The sequence below is a fragment of the Sinohyriopsis cumingii genome, chromosome 12, assembly GCF_028554795.1.
Source record: "Sinohyriopsis cumingii isolate HCF-2022 chromosome 12, ASM2855479v2, whole genome shotgun sequence".
NCBI classification, from domain to species: Eukaryota; Metazoa; Mollusca; class Bivalvia; order Unionida; family Unionidae; genus Sinohyriopsis; species Sinohyriopsis cumingii.
The window spans coordinates 104,002,697-104,018,430 of record NC_142972.1 but is presented as its reverse complement, the minus strand read 5'-3'; the positions used below and the strand labels follow the sequence as shown (position 1 = coordinate 104,018,430).

The 15,734-nt window shown below is 35.4% G+C and overlaps 1 protein-coding gene across 1 annotated transcript in view; it reads left to right on the top strand.

The window, feature by feature from the left end:
* The window catches only part of LOC149787157 (uncharacterized), a 58,988-nt gene extending 45,578 nt beyond the window's left edge, over window positions 1-13,410 (top strand). The window contains exon 4 of the mRNA XM_089976056.1: window positions 9,330-13,410. Coding sequence (XP_089832182.1) covers window positions 9,330-11,348 — 2,019 coding nt within the window. The 3' untranslated portion in view covers window positions 11,349-13,410. The remainder of the gene's footprint in view (window positions 1-9,329) is intronic.
* Window positions 13,411-15,734: the final 2,324 nt, after the last annotated feature.

Sequence of the window (15,734 nt, the reverse complement as noted above, 5' to 3'; positions counted from 1 at the left end):
GGCTGACTTTTCCATTCTGAAATGTGACCATTGACACAAGCTGAATTTGTTGTGATCATTGTTCCTCGAGAAAATTTCACAAATGTCTGGGAGGGCAAACAACATGATTTACACACACTCGTCAATTCTGCCAAAGCAGACTCAGACACTAGAAACTGTTGGTGATCTTCTGGTTTGCATCTTTATCAAGCTTATAATTCATGTGCATATCTTCAAAGTCACTGTCATCATCACTGTCCTCTCCATTATCAGTATCTGAATGTGGTTCATATTCTGAATCATAGTATGTATCAGGGTCAGTGTCGTCCTCACTGCTTGGTTCAGTTTCATTATCTGAATCATCTGTTGGTTTTAGGAGCTCACACTGAATTGATATTGATCTTGTTGCAGCTCGAACCTGAATTCTGCGAGTACTCCTTGTGGGATCTAATTTAGCCTGAACCTTCACACTTCGTGTTAGTTTCTGTGGTTGGGCCTGAGGACTTGGTACGAAAGCTGGTATGCTAAGTTCAACATCATATACCTCTACCAGAGCACTTTCACTTGCAGGTGTATCAAGCACATAATTTGTATTTTGTAACTTTGCATTGCTTGATGCAGAACCTGAAAGAAACAAAAAAACAATTAGTATTGACAAGAAAAAGCATTTGTAGTATGTATGTAGTATCTTTGAAACATTTCAGTAGTCACATAACAACAACTGATTCATTACATTTATGGCCGCACAAAAGGTGAAAAGGAGGTATGTGTGTGTGTGGGGGGGCACAAAGACGTTTATCCTATGTCATAGCCTAAGGCTCATATTTCTCAGGAGATAGTGAAAAACATGAAATTATGCATTCCACTATATTTTAAATACACAGTACTGTCACTCTAACGTTAGCGTCATAAACACTCTTTCCGAGATAAATATGTTCCAGGAATATATAGTCTACTCAATAATTCAGTCTCCGCAGCACATGGGGTGGGGTGGGGTGGGGTGGGGTGGGTGTGTGTGGTGATAATGATGGAGAAGCATGGGAATCTGAGATGAACAAAGCTCTATTTTATGTAGATATTATTGTTAAATTCTTCAATTACATTATGATCAAGACATTGATGGAAATTAGAGTGCATACAACATATTTATTTACCTCTGCATTCCGTCGTTTGTGATAGGCACCTCTTACTCGTTTAGGTTTGACAGTTGTGGTGCTGCTGCCACTCGGATCTGTCGTTAGATGTTCCCCCAGGCCTAGGGTTAGAACAATATCTGGTACTGCAGTCGGATTAAGTCTTGCCCTGGCATTTAAATATCCCAATTCTGCACGTCTTTCTGGATTAACTTCATACTGATCTTTTGAAAAATGAAGGCTGCAAAGTCTATGACTTACCGGCTCAAAGTTCTCACGGCGACAGTAATGGATCCAACCGTATCGTCGGATTTTGTCTTTCGGAAATCGGAAAAAAATTACCAGTCGAATTGTTGTTGCATCCAAACGCTGCACAGTGAGGCATTTTGGAAGATTCTTGGAAAATAAACTCGAATACGAACACTAATAAGCTGCCTACTTTCAAGCACAAGTGATCAACAGGATGCTGAGCAATGGCCGATAGCTGCAAAAGATCCTGAGACGTCACGTTTATTCAGCCTCGTTTCTACTCGACAAATATGCATATCGGAACGTTCGCGCAATTCATTCCCTATAATGTACTGTAAATCTTTTTCGGTGTAACTGGGTCGCCCCAAACTATTATTTAATTTATCTTGGGCAACAAATGAGTAACATAACCACACCTTTAATTGTATGTTCCCTATTTCTTTAACAATATAATATCACCTGACTTTGTTGTGCTGCTGGATTTTAGCAACAACATATGTCATCTTCTTCACTCTTATTTATCTCTATATCGTTTTTCACATTGCCATGATATCTATGGCAGATTTGTGTTGTTATCAGAATGAAATAGCTGTATCGATGCCTATCAATCACAGGTTATAATTCTGTTTGGTCAAAGACAACATCAAAAAACCCAAAAGGGAGGTAACCACGCGATGGCAATGGAACGGTATCGCTATTATTAGCCAGGAAGATCTTATAATATTGGGATCATATGGTGATGACAGAAAGTACTACTGGAATCTCATTACTCAGCATAGGAAGGAGAAATCCTCAAATGAGCTTGATGGTGAAATTACATGTCAGACCTATGTCGCTCCGAATGCATTCAAAAAACTTTCCTTTATATATCGGTGTATGAGGACGACTCGCTTTATTGTTTCGGTCTTGATGTTAAGAAATATTTTACTTTCAGACATCAATAACTAATGGGACCACAGGTTGTCACCATTGACAGAGATGATAATGTTTGCGAGGTTCGACACAAATCCCGCAATATATTTTAACTATCTGCAGACGGAGTTCGTGGTATACTTGTCATAAATATAATCCTTATTGATCCAACTGCAATGTGTTTTAGTCAAGATGGTTGCAGATTCTTTCAGACATGTTGGCAAAAAGGATACCCTTTATCGTAGCACCATCGCCTAACATTAATGCATTCAGTATACGATATTTTAACATCGAAATGTTAATAAATGTGCTTTATAAATCAAATCATTAACAATTACACAGTGAGTAAAATTGCAACGAAGGTTTTATCTAAATGTATAACAACAAATATATAACAACATATCGGCAGATTCACAAAGTGAAGGAAAATACATACATCTTAGATATTTTCAAAGCCAAAGCAAGAAGGTATTATTTAAGAGATCAATGACATTTTCATCAAGGGCGAGTATGTAAAGGTTGTACGACGAGTGGTTTGTTTGTATTCTATGCCATGAATGATATTACAAAATATGCATACGTTTGAAAGTTCCGATTAAACGTTTAGGTTAAATTTATTGTTTAACATAGGCAAATCGTTCTATACCCCTTTCACTTATCATTCGTTGCTGTTTTTATCAGTTTCTCTCAGAATCGAAGAGATTAAGATTTTCTGAGCCAATTGTGATTTAGACATGTTGTTGTTGTTCTAGGGTTTTTCAGCACAAGATAGGCCATACATGGTATCGAAAAGTCACAATTTGAAATTGAAACTTGTCTTTTACAAGCATTTTAGTTCAGATGTCCACTTTACTGTCTTATTTATCCTAATGGACTAAAATGGTTCTAGCAGACCTATTTCTGTGGCTGCGATACTATATGTTATGCAGTTGTCCCCAACTAATATAAAATATGCATATATTCATTTCGAAAAGAAAGAAAAAAAACCGAAACATTTTCACCAACACACTATCCATACATATCTAAGAATGAGACCTTATCTCCTACCAGTTTCGGCATTATTTCCAAGCGAAGTAAGTTGTATTTAAAATAATTAAGTGGTCCAAATTATTTAATTCCGGATGGATTTAAACGGCTGCGTAAGTGATAAATGTATGGTATACCTTGTCCGCCTGAATATCATGTGCGCATCCATAACAGTTGAATGATAATAATATGTATTGGTTGAAATAGATGATCTGGTTGGTCTGGTAGAAAAATAAGAATTGAGCAAGGACAAATGCAACTAATATTATGAGTACACATATCGTTCCAGAGAATTTTATTTAGGGTTTGTTAATTTAGATAAAACTAAAGTAAACAGCTACAAATCCAAATGCGTGCAATGAAAACAGCTGATTTAAACTATAACATTACTTTGCAATTGTAATAATAAAAGGAAGTAGGTATGAAAATGAGAATGTTAACACATTAACATTTTGAAAATATACATATTAAAACTAAGCAATATCTGCCTATAGGCAAGGAACTATGCTTGAAATATATTCTAAGTTCCCTAGGCATTGAACTCCCACAGGCGATATATTTGCAAAGTACTAGAAGTAGAAAACGATCTTGTATTTATTTATTTGATCATCTGAATAATGGTTCTGGTAAAAAAAAAAAAAAAAAAAAATTTTACAAGTTACTTTTAACTTAATTTAATCCTCTATACATCGGTATCATCACACTATATCCCTCAAGCAAATCCTGACATGCACATCTGCATTTTCTCTTATGAAAAGATAGAAATTATTAGAAAATATATATTGTCTGTTGCAAGCTGTGCCGCAAACATAGCATCACACAAGCATTTGCTTTAATCATGTTTGCACTAACGCGTTCATGAGCACACATGGTTATAACATCGCATATTTTTTTCTTGATATCTATATAATGACAAAATATTATGGATATTATGTTTTTCACATTGGTTTCACATCTGCACAGGACATTAAGTCTTTATCTCTACACATGTGCAAAATAATTATGTAAATATATCAAATATATGTTTCGTTTTGACGAGATTCATCCTTTTACATTTACCCAGAAAACTTTGTACTAATAGGTTAATACCTAACTATAAATATGCATGTCTTTGTTCAACACGTACTTTGGCAAATAACGTTCATAAAGGAAACGTATATTGCTGTATTCTTTCTACTCACTTTCTCGACCTTTGAGAAAGAAAACACGGTTTAGTTGTATACATTTTATGTTGCTATCTCAGTCTTCATGTCGTTATGTACAACAGTATTATGGTTGGTATTGGTCATTTAATTATAATTTAGTATTGATACACAGCTGGTAAAAATCAAGTGCCAGTATTACATCCATTCGTGTTTTCATTTTCCCCAAACAAAATTATCAAATTGATATTAATTGCAGCTTTCAACAACTTCACATTCACAAGAAGGACTCCCCGTTTCTGTATTCCATCTATCCGTCCGTCCTCCTCCGTTTAATATCATCATATTTCTAAGTTATCGTGTTTTCTTCATCCTGGAATATCGGCGCTGATTGTCCAGAAATATATACAACCCATTAGGATGTGCACGTTTGCGCACTAATTAACTGTTTGTTTTGAGTTGAATCTCTCTCTTTTTCTCCCTCATCATAAGTTAATTTTGTTACCTATAGCATCAAGACGCTCTATAAACCGTTATGTTGGGACATTAGTCTTAGGTTTCGATCTCGCAGAAGTTCATATGTGCGACTAAACTTAATGGTCATACTGGTAACCTATATATTATGAAACTGTTTATATCCACAAGCAAACACTGTTATTCGCAGTCCTGATCTAGTTTTAAATATGTGAATTGATACACACACAAGACTAATACCATGCATCGGACTTATGAAGTGTTTGCAAACCATATATATTTCACTTGCATAAAGATTAAATGTGTGTTCCTGCTGAGCTGGAACTTTCGAAATGAAAATGAAAAAAAAGGACTCTAGTTTAAAACTGACATTATTAAATCACTCTCTCTCTCTCTCTCTCTCTCTCAGTAAGAAGCACGTACTTGTTTGTTGTTAGGAATCGTATTACAATCCAACATGTGCCCTTCAATAGAAGTATTCAAAGCAACACGTAAGAAACTAATTATCATGTTTTATCTGTCATATGAAGACTTTAATGTTATCTCGAACATCCCACGTGGTACTGTGAATTAAAATTGACGTAAGTTATTTTTGTGTCTTTTAAAGAATCAAGGTAACGACAATAGCAACATTATATGTGATAAAATAGTTTTTCTGCAGATGAAGGCACCAAATAAAGTTAAAGGTTCTATATGCAGCAATACTAGAAATGGGAAAACCATTCCTAATCTTGTTAAAAGCATTTTATCTACCTACGCAACGTTTCGTTCTTCTCTAAGATGTAGGCACTCATCATGTAATAGAACTGAATATCATACAGAGTCGACATGGGTATTCATTCACGACAATGATATTATCACGTTAACATGAAATGATGAATGTAGCTTAGTGTTTGATGGTGCTTCTCAAAATAAAGGCACACATGAGGTTGAAAACCAATAAATTAAACAGTACCAGACAAACACAAGTTAATGCAACAGTGTTGACTCTGACGTCACTATCGGTATCTATGCAAAACAAAATCGCAATTTGCTACTGTGATCCCCTTAATGAGGTGTGCATGCCAAAAAGACAGGAGTTGTTGAATAAAAAATATCAGATCTTGTTCATACAAGTAGAGAAAGTTATGGGCGTTATTAAATGAATTGAAATGTTCCCAGTTGATCTTCAAAATATGGTCGATTGAACCAAACCTTTCCGTTGTTACTTCTATCCTTGTGTAAATTTGTATCCTTCTGTTATATTTTTCATAAGACCGTAAAAAGGAACCACGATACATGAACGTAGGCATTAGGTTGTTTGTCTGAGTCATGTATTATCCAATGTGAGAATAACGATTGTGTTCCCAGAGTATAGATATAGTGGTTGAATGAGTGTTTGGATACAAATTCCTACAGCGAGAGCTATCTAGGTTAATGAAGGACAAATACAACAATGGACGAATGTTAGTAGTATTGTAGTTCATGTCCACTGGAAAGAAACGAAAGTATGCATACACAATGCAATGTCAACAGCATAAACAAACTAGAAAAGTCAACTATGATGCAGTATATATCAAAGCGCATTCTCCACTCCAATCATTTACAAAGTGTTGATTCATTTATGTATGAGAAACGAGTCTGGCATACTACCCGTAGCAAGCGATTTTAACATTTAAAATAATCTTGAAATGTCTGTGCGATATACTGGTGCTGAGAAAAAGGTAAAAAAAGGAGATTTAAATGACAGAAATTCCCTCAGAACACATGTAGTGTAAAACTAAAGTATAGTAGGCGTAAGCAATTTAAAAAAAAAAAAATGAAGGTCCATTGCATTCACTGAATGAAATTTGTGCGATGCAAAGTCATGAAGGGTCATCACTTTTAAATATGGAGGTAAAAGCCTAAGTGTTCATATTTGAAGCAGAATATTTCAAAACTCAACTAATAAGTTTCATATCGATCGACATACTTGTTCTATAATCGGGAAATTGTTTAACCGTTCAGCATCTGATTGCATATATATTAACCAATGTGCAGAATACCCCATCTGGCATTGTCAAATCTTCATACTCTAAATACTGTACCCCATCCTTTATGGCAATAGTTGTCAAATCTGAACGCGTGTTTCATATCCCAATGAAGGTCACTCTGAGGATTACTACGGGTATTAAGTGCATTTGTTATCGACACATTGAACCAGATGTTTGCATTTTAGTAATATTAATTGTATAAGCTTACGTGGAATCATTGTATTGATATGGCTCTCCATAGGAATCACGGTACTAATTAGTTCCCATAATACACTTATGCAATCACCACGATATTGAAAAATCAATAGCTTGAAATTCCCGTGTGCTTATGACCAAAACCTATATTTATCATTAAAATGAATCCAAAATAACAGCACCTCTGTAGAGACAACCATCTGAGTCTCGGTAAATTCTGGATCTACGTGAATTTAAAACATGTGCTTTAAATTCTGCACCAGAGTAAGGTACTAATTTCAATAACGAGTGTTACAAACTCACGTCTGCTAAAGGACTGAAAATCCGCCAATAAAACAATGTCTATTTTCTTCAGTTACAAGTCGGATAGCTCTTAACAGATACCTTTTACTAAAATCTAGCTTACATAATCAACTGATCCTGGTCAGAGAAATCTATATATAAGCCATTTTATCTCCACCTGTTTCTAGGCTAGTTCCCATTTTTCCATAGCATTTGTATCGTGAACTAGCGAGTTTCACTCCCCTCCCCTAATATTAGTCTCAGTGAAATCTGTAAACTGAAACTGTATTTGTACTCTAAAAAAATCTTGGACTGAACAGGTGATCTCTTTTTCCCCATTAATTCATAGACAACATCGAAACATGACAAGCTTTCAAGCAGCACTACAGATGTGCTCGCATGTGAGCACATACATACTGTGGGTATGACTTGATAAAACCCATAAATTGTATTAAGATGTTTTGGACATTTGGGGTGGGGTCAGGTCAGAAATCTGCATTTGCTTAACTTTTCCCTAATTTTTCATCTCTCTCTCTCTCTCTTCATCTGGATCTCTTCCTTTTCTCCCTGAATGTGCATTTTCATCTGTCTGTGTCTGTCTATCTGTGTGTTTGTCTCTCTCTTTCTCTGCATCTGTATTTCCCTCTCGTTTCCCTCTTTCTGAATTTATATTTCCATTATTTCCTGCTGAAACTGAAACTTTCATAACTCCAACTGCATTTTGGTTATTTAACTCTAATTCATTTATTTTCATATAAACACCAGACTATATGACTTAAAATTTATAAAAAAACTAGAGATACCACATAATGTGATTGCTTCTATTCTGGGTACTGGGTTACCCTATTCCTCTATCCATTAAAATCACAGTGTATAAATGTATACAAACCTGAGCGCCTGGATTTACGTCGATGTATTTATTCATGCCGAATGATTTACAAACGATTGGGGATATAAAAAAATGACTTTGGGAAGCTTTGAAATAAGAATCAAAATTAAATAATTCTGCTTTTATATTTTAGCACCTGTTCATAGGTAATGTGTATGATTACGATATAGAACACACTTATCTATTCCTTTACGGACCAGTCTGTATTTGCGAGAAGGGAGGGGGCTGTGTAAATGTACTCCAAACGACTCAATAATTCAGACCTCTTCTATATCACAATAAGATTGAATACCATAAGGTAAAGTGCGGTTAATTCACGTACTTTTCCCTAGCTTGCACAAATAAAAGGTCGAACTAGAACCGCCAACATAAACAACTACCAATTACTGCTGCCATATATTGATCACTCCCTAATCGCTACATATGTGAATATATAATAATCTTACCTTACACTTATGTGTCACGACACAACCACTGCTTTAAAAAAGATATTAATATCCTTCAAAGTAAATTACCCAGAGCTTTTAGTCCCATTATAATAATGTTAGTAACCGGTGTAGAATGGAAAATAATATTAATAATGTGAGCAGGTTGTAAACATTTCGTTGAAATCTAGGTTAACAATGAACAGGTTGAGGGTGGTTGCGAAGGGTCTTTGTCGAAAATGAGAAGATAGTTAAGACAGACCACACACTCCATAGTAAATATCCGCCTAGGGACTGTTAGTGCTATACTACCCATTGTAAGTAAATAGTGCATGCCCTTGACGTTTAAATTTATTTCCTTTTTAATCTATGTTGCAGATACAGAACTGTGGAAAACTGGTATTGTTTAACAGTTATACTGCGTATCTTCTTGGTGCGAACATTCGGCAACCAGTCAGTAGTTGGTAGTATTTAACAGTAATAGTGTATATAATCGTGTTGCAAACACTCGGTAACCAGTCCGTAGTTCTTCGTTTGTCACACATACCTGTGACCCGAGTTGTAAGTGGAGCAAATACCAACCACATAGACAAGTCGGGATGGAATGAAAGATATTCACAATGGCAGCCTCAAATGAAGATTTTACTGCATCGGATGAAGTTGACGAGGGTGAACAAAAAGTAATAGAAGCTTTGAATTGCACACTGTGTCTGAAAGTGTTTAAGTCTCCTAGACGGCTACCGTGCTCTCACTCGTTTTGTGAGCAGTGCCTGCAGTCTCATATAATAGACAGTACAGCTGTGAAGGACAGCGAATTTGAATTTTCTTGCCCAATATGTGAAACCATTGTTAGTTCAGAAGAGGAAATTTCACTGGATAAATGGGTTTATTTATTCCCTCTTAATACACTTCTCATCTCAGTGTTAATGAAATTGAAAGTGAAAGTAAACCTGCTTTGTGATGTATGCCTGGCGCAGGATGTACAGAATCCAGCCAGTGAGTTGTGCATGTTATGTGAACAAGCTCTGTGCGAAAGTTGCTCAAGAACGCACAGAAATCTGAGATTGCTAAACACGCATGATATCCTGAAAATCGACGAGTTGCCAAGCAAACAGAATATTGTTCTTCAACACAATGCAGTGTTTAAGTGCGTTGACCATGCACAGCTTCCTTTTGAATTTTACTGTAAAAATCATGAAGTCCAGCTTTGCTGCAAATGTTTCGTTTCTCATCATAAAACCTGTTCAAAAGTGGTTGAGCTGAATACCGACACATTCAATGTATCATATACTCTCAACGATATAAAATTGCAGATAAAGAGGCTTGAAGATCGGGTCAGATTGCTTACTAACATTAATGTGTCACACCTAAAAAAGCTTGAATGTCAGATAAGTGATATGAGCGAAGAAATAAGAGCAATGAAAACATCAATAAATAATGCCCTAGATGATTTGGAAAGAAGGGTGACAACTGAATGCGGGAAAATCTACAAGGAAGAAACGAGGAAAATAGAGCAGTTCAAGTCAGTCTGTCAATCTCAGATTATGTCAATCAGAAATTCACATTTTATTGTTGATTATGTGAGTAGATTTGCAACAGAATCCCAAATGTTTCTCCTGGTCAAATCAATATCAAGTCATCTTTCCTTTTCTAAGACGCAACTTGATAAAAACTATATTCAGAATGACAGCATAAAATTAGAATTAGAGTTCAATCCTCAATTCCTGTCTAGGGCGTCAATCTCAAGAGTGCAAATTGCAAAACTAAAAATGACAAAAAATGATGAAAACGCCATGGTAACAACAGGATTTAAGTCCCTCACACGGTCCGAGGCAGAGGATGTCACTGTTGATGAGATCACAGTTCAAGGCGGTGACATTCCATGTTATACGGATATTAAATACGTATCCCGTGACCTAGTTATGCTGCTGGATTATGAAAACAACGTGTGCCACCTTCTTGATTCTTTATTTAACTCTCTCTCATTCTACATACTATCAGAATCTCCAGCACAGCTTTGTGCGGTTGGCCAGAGTGAGATAGCGGTGTCGATGCCCAACCATCGTACGATTCAATTCTTATCCATCATAGACAACACCATTATCCCTACAAGAAAGATAGCAACGAGATCGGAATGTTACGGTATAGCAGTTGTCGGTCAGGATGAGATGATATTATCTGGACCATGCGGTGATGGAAAGTACTACTGGAGCATAATCAATATGGATGGGAAGGAGAAATCATGCCAAGAATTTGATGGTGTAGGTTGCAGTTGGACCTACGCTGCTCTAAATGCATCACAAACATTCCTTTACGTTTCAGTATATCAGGACAACTCTCTTCATTGTTTTGGTCTTGATGGCAAGAAATATTTTACTTTCAAACATCAGGATCTAAAGGGACCACAGGCTGTCACCATTGACAGGGACGACTATGTTTACGTGGTAGGAAACAATTCCCACAATATAATTCAACTGTCTTCAGATGGAGTTTTTATTCAGACTACAACAAACATAGTCATTAAGGATCCAATGGCAATGTGTTTCAATGAAGATTGTGACATGTGCCTTCTGTCATGTTGGAAAAATAAGGATCTTCATATATTCAGGCTTGCCTTATCATGGGAATAAAATATTTATATTTGTGTACGTATCATGTTGCTTTCATATCATATTTTAGGAATATTTTGCATTGTTATTGATGTACGTTGCTTACGTCATACTCTTTCAATATGTGTAGTATTTTTATGATTATCAAAATACATGTATCCTCTTACTGACCTACATATAGGAATGCAATTATGTATGGAAGGACATATAATCTTAAAGGGAAGCATTTGTTTGTTTCACTCATGAAACCTATTTTTAATAATTGGCTTCAAAACGGTCATCAAGTTCTTAACAGCAGGGTTTGTGATGAACCAGACCCTTAAAGATCACTGCTATAGCTATTAGCTTATGCTTGAGTATGGTCGCCAAACAATATCTTCCAATGTTATAAAATGGACAATGTCATAGGACAACCACTCAAATCATTGCCTTTAATAACGACAAATATCCATGAGTTCTCAAACATATTTCTAACTATAAGTCATGCAATAATATGGGAAGATGTAACGAAACTATCAAGGAATATTCGTCATTATAACACCAATATTTTACTTTAACTCATTCAAGAGACGATGTTAAAGATCGAAATACCTGTACTTTAAATCAAATCACTAAAACTTACTCCTTGGTTGAATAAAGGGTTCATCTTAATATAGAACATTTAGCGAATTTACAAAGTGAAGGGAATTAGGTATGTTTTAATTTATTTATTTTTAAAGTCGATCAAGAAAGCATTAATAATGAACAATAAGACCAAAGCCTATGTCGCCGAGTAGGAATATTTATCCAACATAACTCTTCACATGGTGTTATTGCCAGACATAAATAGCAAAACGGTCACTTACCACAATTTTTGCACAAGGAGTAAGTTGTGATAAAATGCTGGCTTTATAGATTTATTATTTTCCATTTAAGAAGCTGGTCACCGATCTTTGATTGCAGTTCGTTATTTTAAAATTTACACTGATAAATTTATTTTTGTCTGTTGTGCTTTGTTAGAACACATGCAAACGCTTGTTGTTTTAAATGTTTCTAATGCAGCAACATTTTGACTTATTTCGCAGTTTATGTACAGTTCAAGAACTTTAAATGTAATTATGTGCATTCGATTTGCGATTTCATTTCCAATGGTTGTCATGTATAATATGGGAGCAGATGAAACTTTAGTAAACATTTAGTGTGCTTTTATTACAAGGATCTTGATCAAAACAACAGTTAGTTACCTGGGTTGGTTTGTTTTTTATTATTGTCTTTTCTGTTCAACACTAGCTCCCAACACGATTCTTCTCCAACTTCTTATATATGGATCATTTATATTCTAAAAGCGGTGTTCAAATCTAGCGTTATCTTAATAATGTCAAAACGCCGAAGTCTATCGAGCATGTTTTCTGAAGATGTGTCGATGTTAATTGCATACATTCAGCATGTAACCACACACTGGCGGTGTAGCAAATTCACAAGCTCTTTCCAGTATATGTAGGCACAAGGCTGGGAATAATAAAATCAAGTACAGCTTGGAATTGACCTTACGTCAGAAAGTAGATCGCTCCGCCTACCGAACACGTGACGTGACAAGCTCTTAAGGTATCACGGTACCAATTGTTTTTCCATATACCTCAATGCTAATGTTTTGTGAAATATACTTTCTTTCCTACTTGGGCATGCATTTCACACACTGTCATATAGAACAATTCTAGATTGTCAATTTGACAATGACAATGTTCCATACACCTTAAGCTCCGCCCACCTGGACTTGCGCAATTGGTACCGTTATGCCTATAGTAAACCTTAATTTTTCCAATAATCTGTGAAATAGTTCGGGACTGTATAAGTAACAAATATACTTAGTCTCACTTGTGAAAAACAATTTGATGAGGTACTAACCTATGTCTTATATGAATGTGTATAAAAATGTCATTGGGCTGTTTGAACTATTGTTTTCATACTTTTGCTTCACCATCAAAATCATCTTTTGAAATAAAATGAATTCTTTCAACTATGAGTTGTATCTTATTCATATCAGCACTTATTGAACTTCACATAGGCGATGTGGGATAAATCACATTATGTCATATTATGTAATAACTAGGTCAAAGGTCAATGTACCAAATAGTATGTACCTGTCCTACTTCAAAATGTACAATTCACCTAAAAGAAAGGAATTTATATTTGTTTGGTAGGTGCAGAACTTAACATGAGAGACAGGTGGACATGACCCCATCTTATTATAAAGTATAAGCTTTGGCCACTTTACACTATCTGCAGATACAAGAGGTCCCTAACCACTAGTCCTCATACAAAGGTCCACCTACCCATCCTCTTTGTAACACAAATAGTAAGCTTTCCTCCTTTGTAATGTGAATAAAATTCTTTCAATAAGGCAATCAGTCACCGAATATAGTAAATCACAGCTTCTAGGTGGTTATGTTGGATTGGGGGGTGAAATTAGGGGAATAAAATACAGAAAAATGCCAAATATAAACACTAAGTATAGCACATGAAATGGAGTTAAAAACAGGAGGAAAGTGTTAATCTAAAAGGGAGAGGTAACTTATGATAAAGGAATTAAAGGAGGCAAAATCAGCAATGCGAAAAATGAGAAGTGAAAGTTTGATGACCTTACCTTGGACAAATATATGGGGCAGGACCCAACAGGTCCAAGGACAGCCCAAAGGCAACTGTGCTATAACATCCCTTACAGGTACCCAAATTTCAAGTGAAGTTGTGTTCATTTCCATCTAATATAAAAGGGTGAATAATTTAGATAATATAGATACATATAAAGTATATTTCTTCTACATAAGAATTTAATAATAATTGGCATAAGATAGAGAGAAACTTATCTCAGATCCAAGCAGAACATACCTTATCAGTTTTTAAACTTGTAAACTTTACTGTGAGAAATTATTAAATTGCTTCTACTTACATTTGCATCAAGATTGAGGGCTAATATTATACTTCACAAATCTTCTCTTTATTTTCATAACCAGTCACTGAAAATGTGAGATTTTATTTCCTTGAAATGTCATGACTGGTGTAAGGGAGATAACTGAATGATATACATAAGGTGTGGTAACCTCTAATACAGTATCCATGGAATATAGATGAGTTCATCAACAACCTGTATTAACTTCATTGCAATTAAATTATCTCAAAATACATTACTGATAAAGTGAGAACCTAACATTTAGACTCCTATATTTAGTGGAGACCACAAGAGTCAAGTAATTTTAATTTCTAAGATGATGCAGCTCTTTCATATCACATAGTTCATATTTTCTACAATGCCGGCATGTAGAGTGCAGCCTTCCATAACCATGCAGATATCATCTCATGCCAATTTGGATTCTTGCGATGGGATGCAAAGTTTCAAGAACAGTGTGGATTTGAATGGAATGAATACGCACTGTGTGACTAAAATGGTTATTATTCTGTAATGTTGGACCAAACATGGAAATTCCACAAGAGCAGCTTGACAGAAAGAAATAGGATTATTTGAAAGTCAATAGTATATTATAATTGGGCTTATACAAGTGCCAATGGTAAATGCTGACTTAAGGAAACTGTTCTTGTTTGTTGGTATTCACTGCTACTTCAACAAAAGGGAATGCAAGAGAACTGAACTAACTACATGAACAATTTCAAAGCAGGAAAGTTTTTTTTTAAAAGAAGGACAATTAGAGCAGGACAATTCAAATCAAAGTGGGAAGGAATACCATATCCTTAATAAACTACCTAAAAATTACTCATGCCAGAACATCCCACATGGTACAAGTGATCTATCTACAAGTGTACTTAGAGTGTTCTCTATCCTGGTTTATGGCATGCCTTACAAGAACAAGATAGCTGTTTTTGTACACATGATTTTTCATCTTTTGAAGGTAAAATAGCCAATATTTGGCCAAAATCAACTATATTATGTTTACATAACTTATGCTGTTGCATGCATCCCAATCTAGGAGGTAACATTACATACATAAGGGTATTAGGTAACACAATTCTATATCTATCATAGACATAGTTATCAAAAGTCCCCATCCAAAGCCAACTTGTGCTATTTTCTGAAGATTTCATACATTTTATTCTTAAAGAACTTTCAATATTTGACCAAAACTGTTCAGCACACATTTGTTTTCCTACATCGAACTAGTATAGTTCATAAATGCCGCGCACATGTATGCGTTTCTATGGATACACTCTGAGGCTATTCTTTCCTTTAGGTATCACGGCACCAAATTGTTTTTCCATATACCTCAATGCTAATGTTTTGTGAAATAAATATACTTTCTGTCCTACTTGGGCATGCATTTCACACACTGTCATATAGAACAATGCTAGATTGTCAATTTGGCAATGACATAGCCAGGTACTCCATTGCATTTAAGAGAGAAAACTCTACTGGAACTA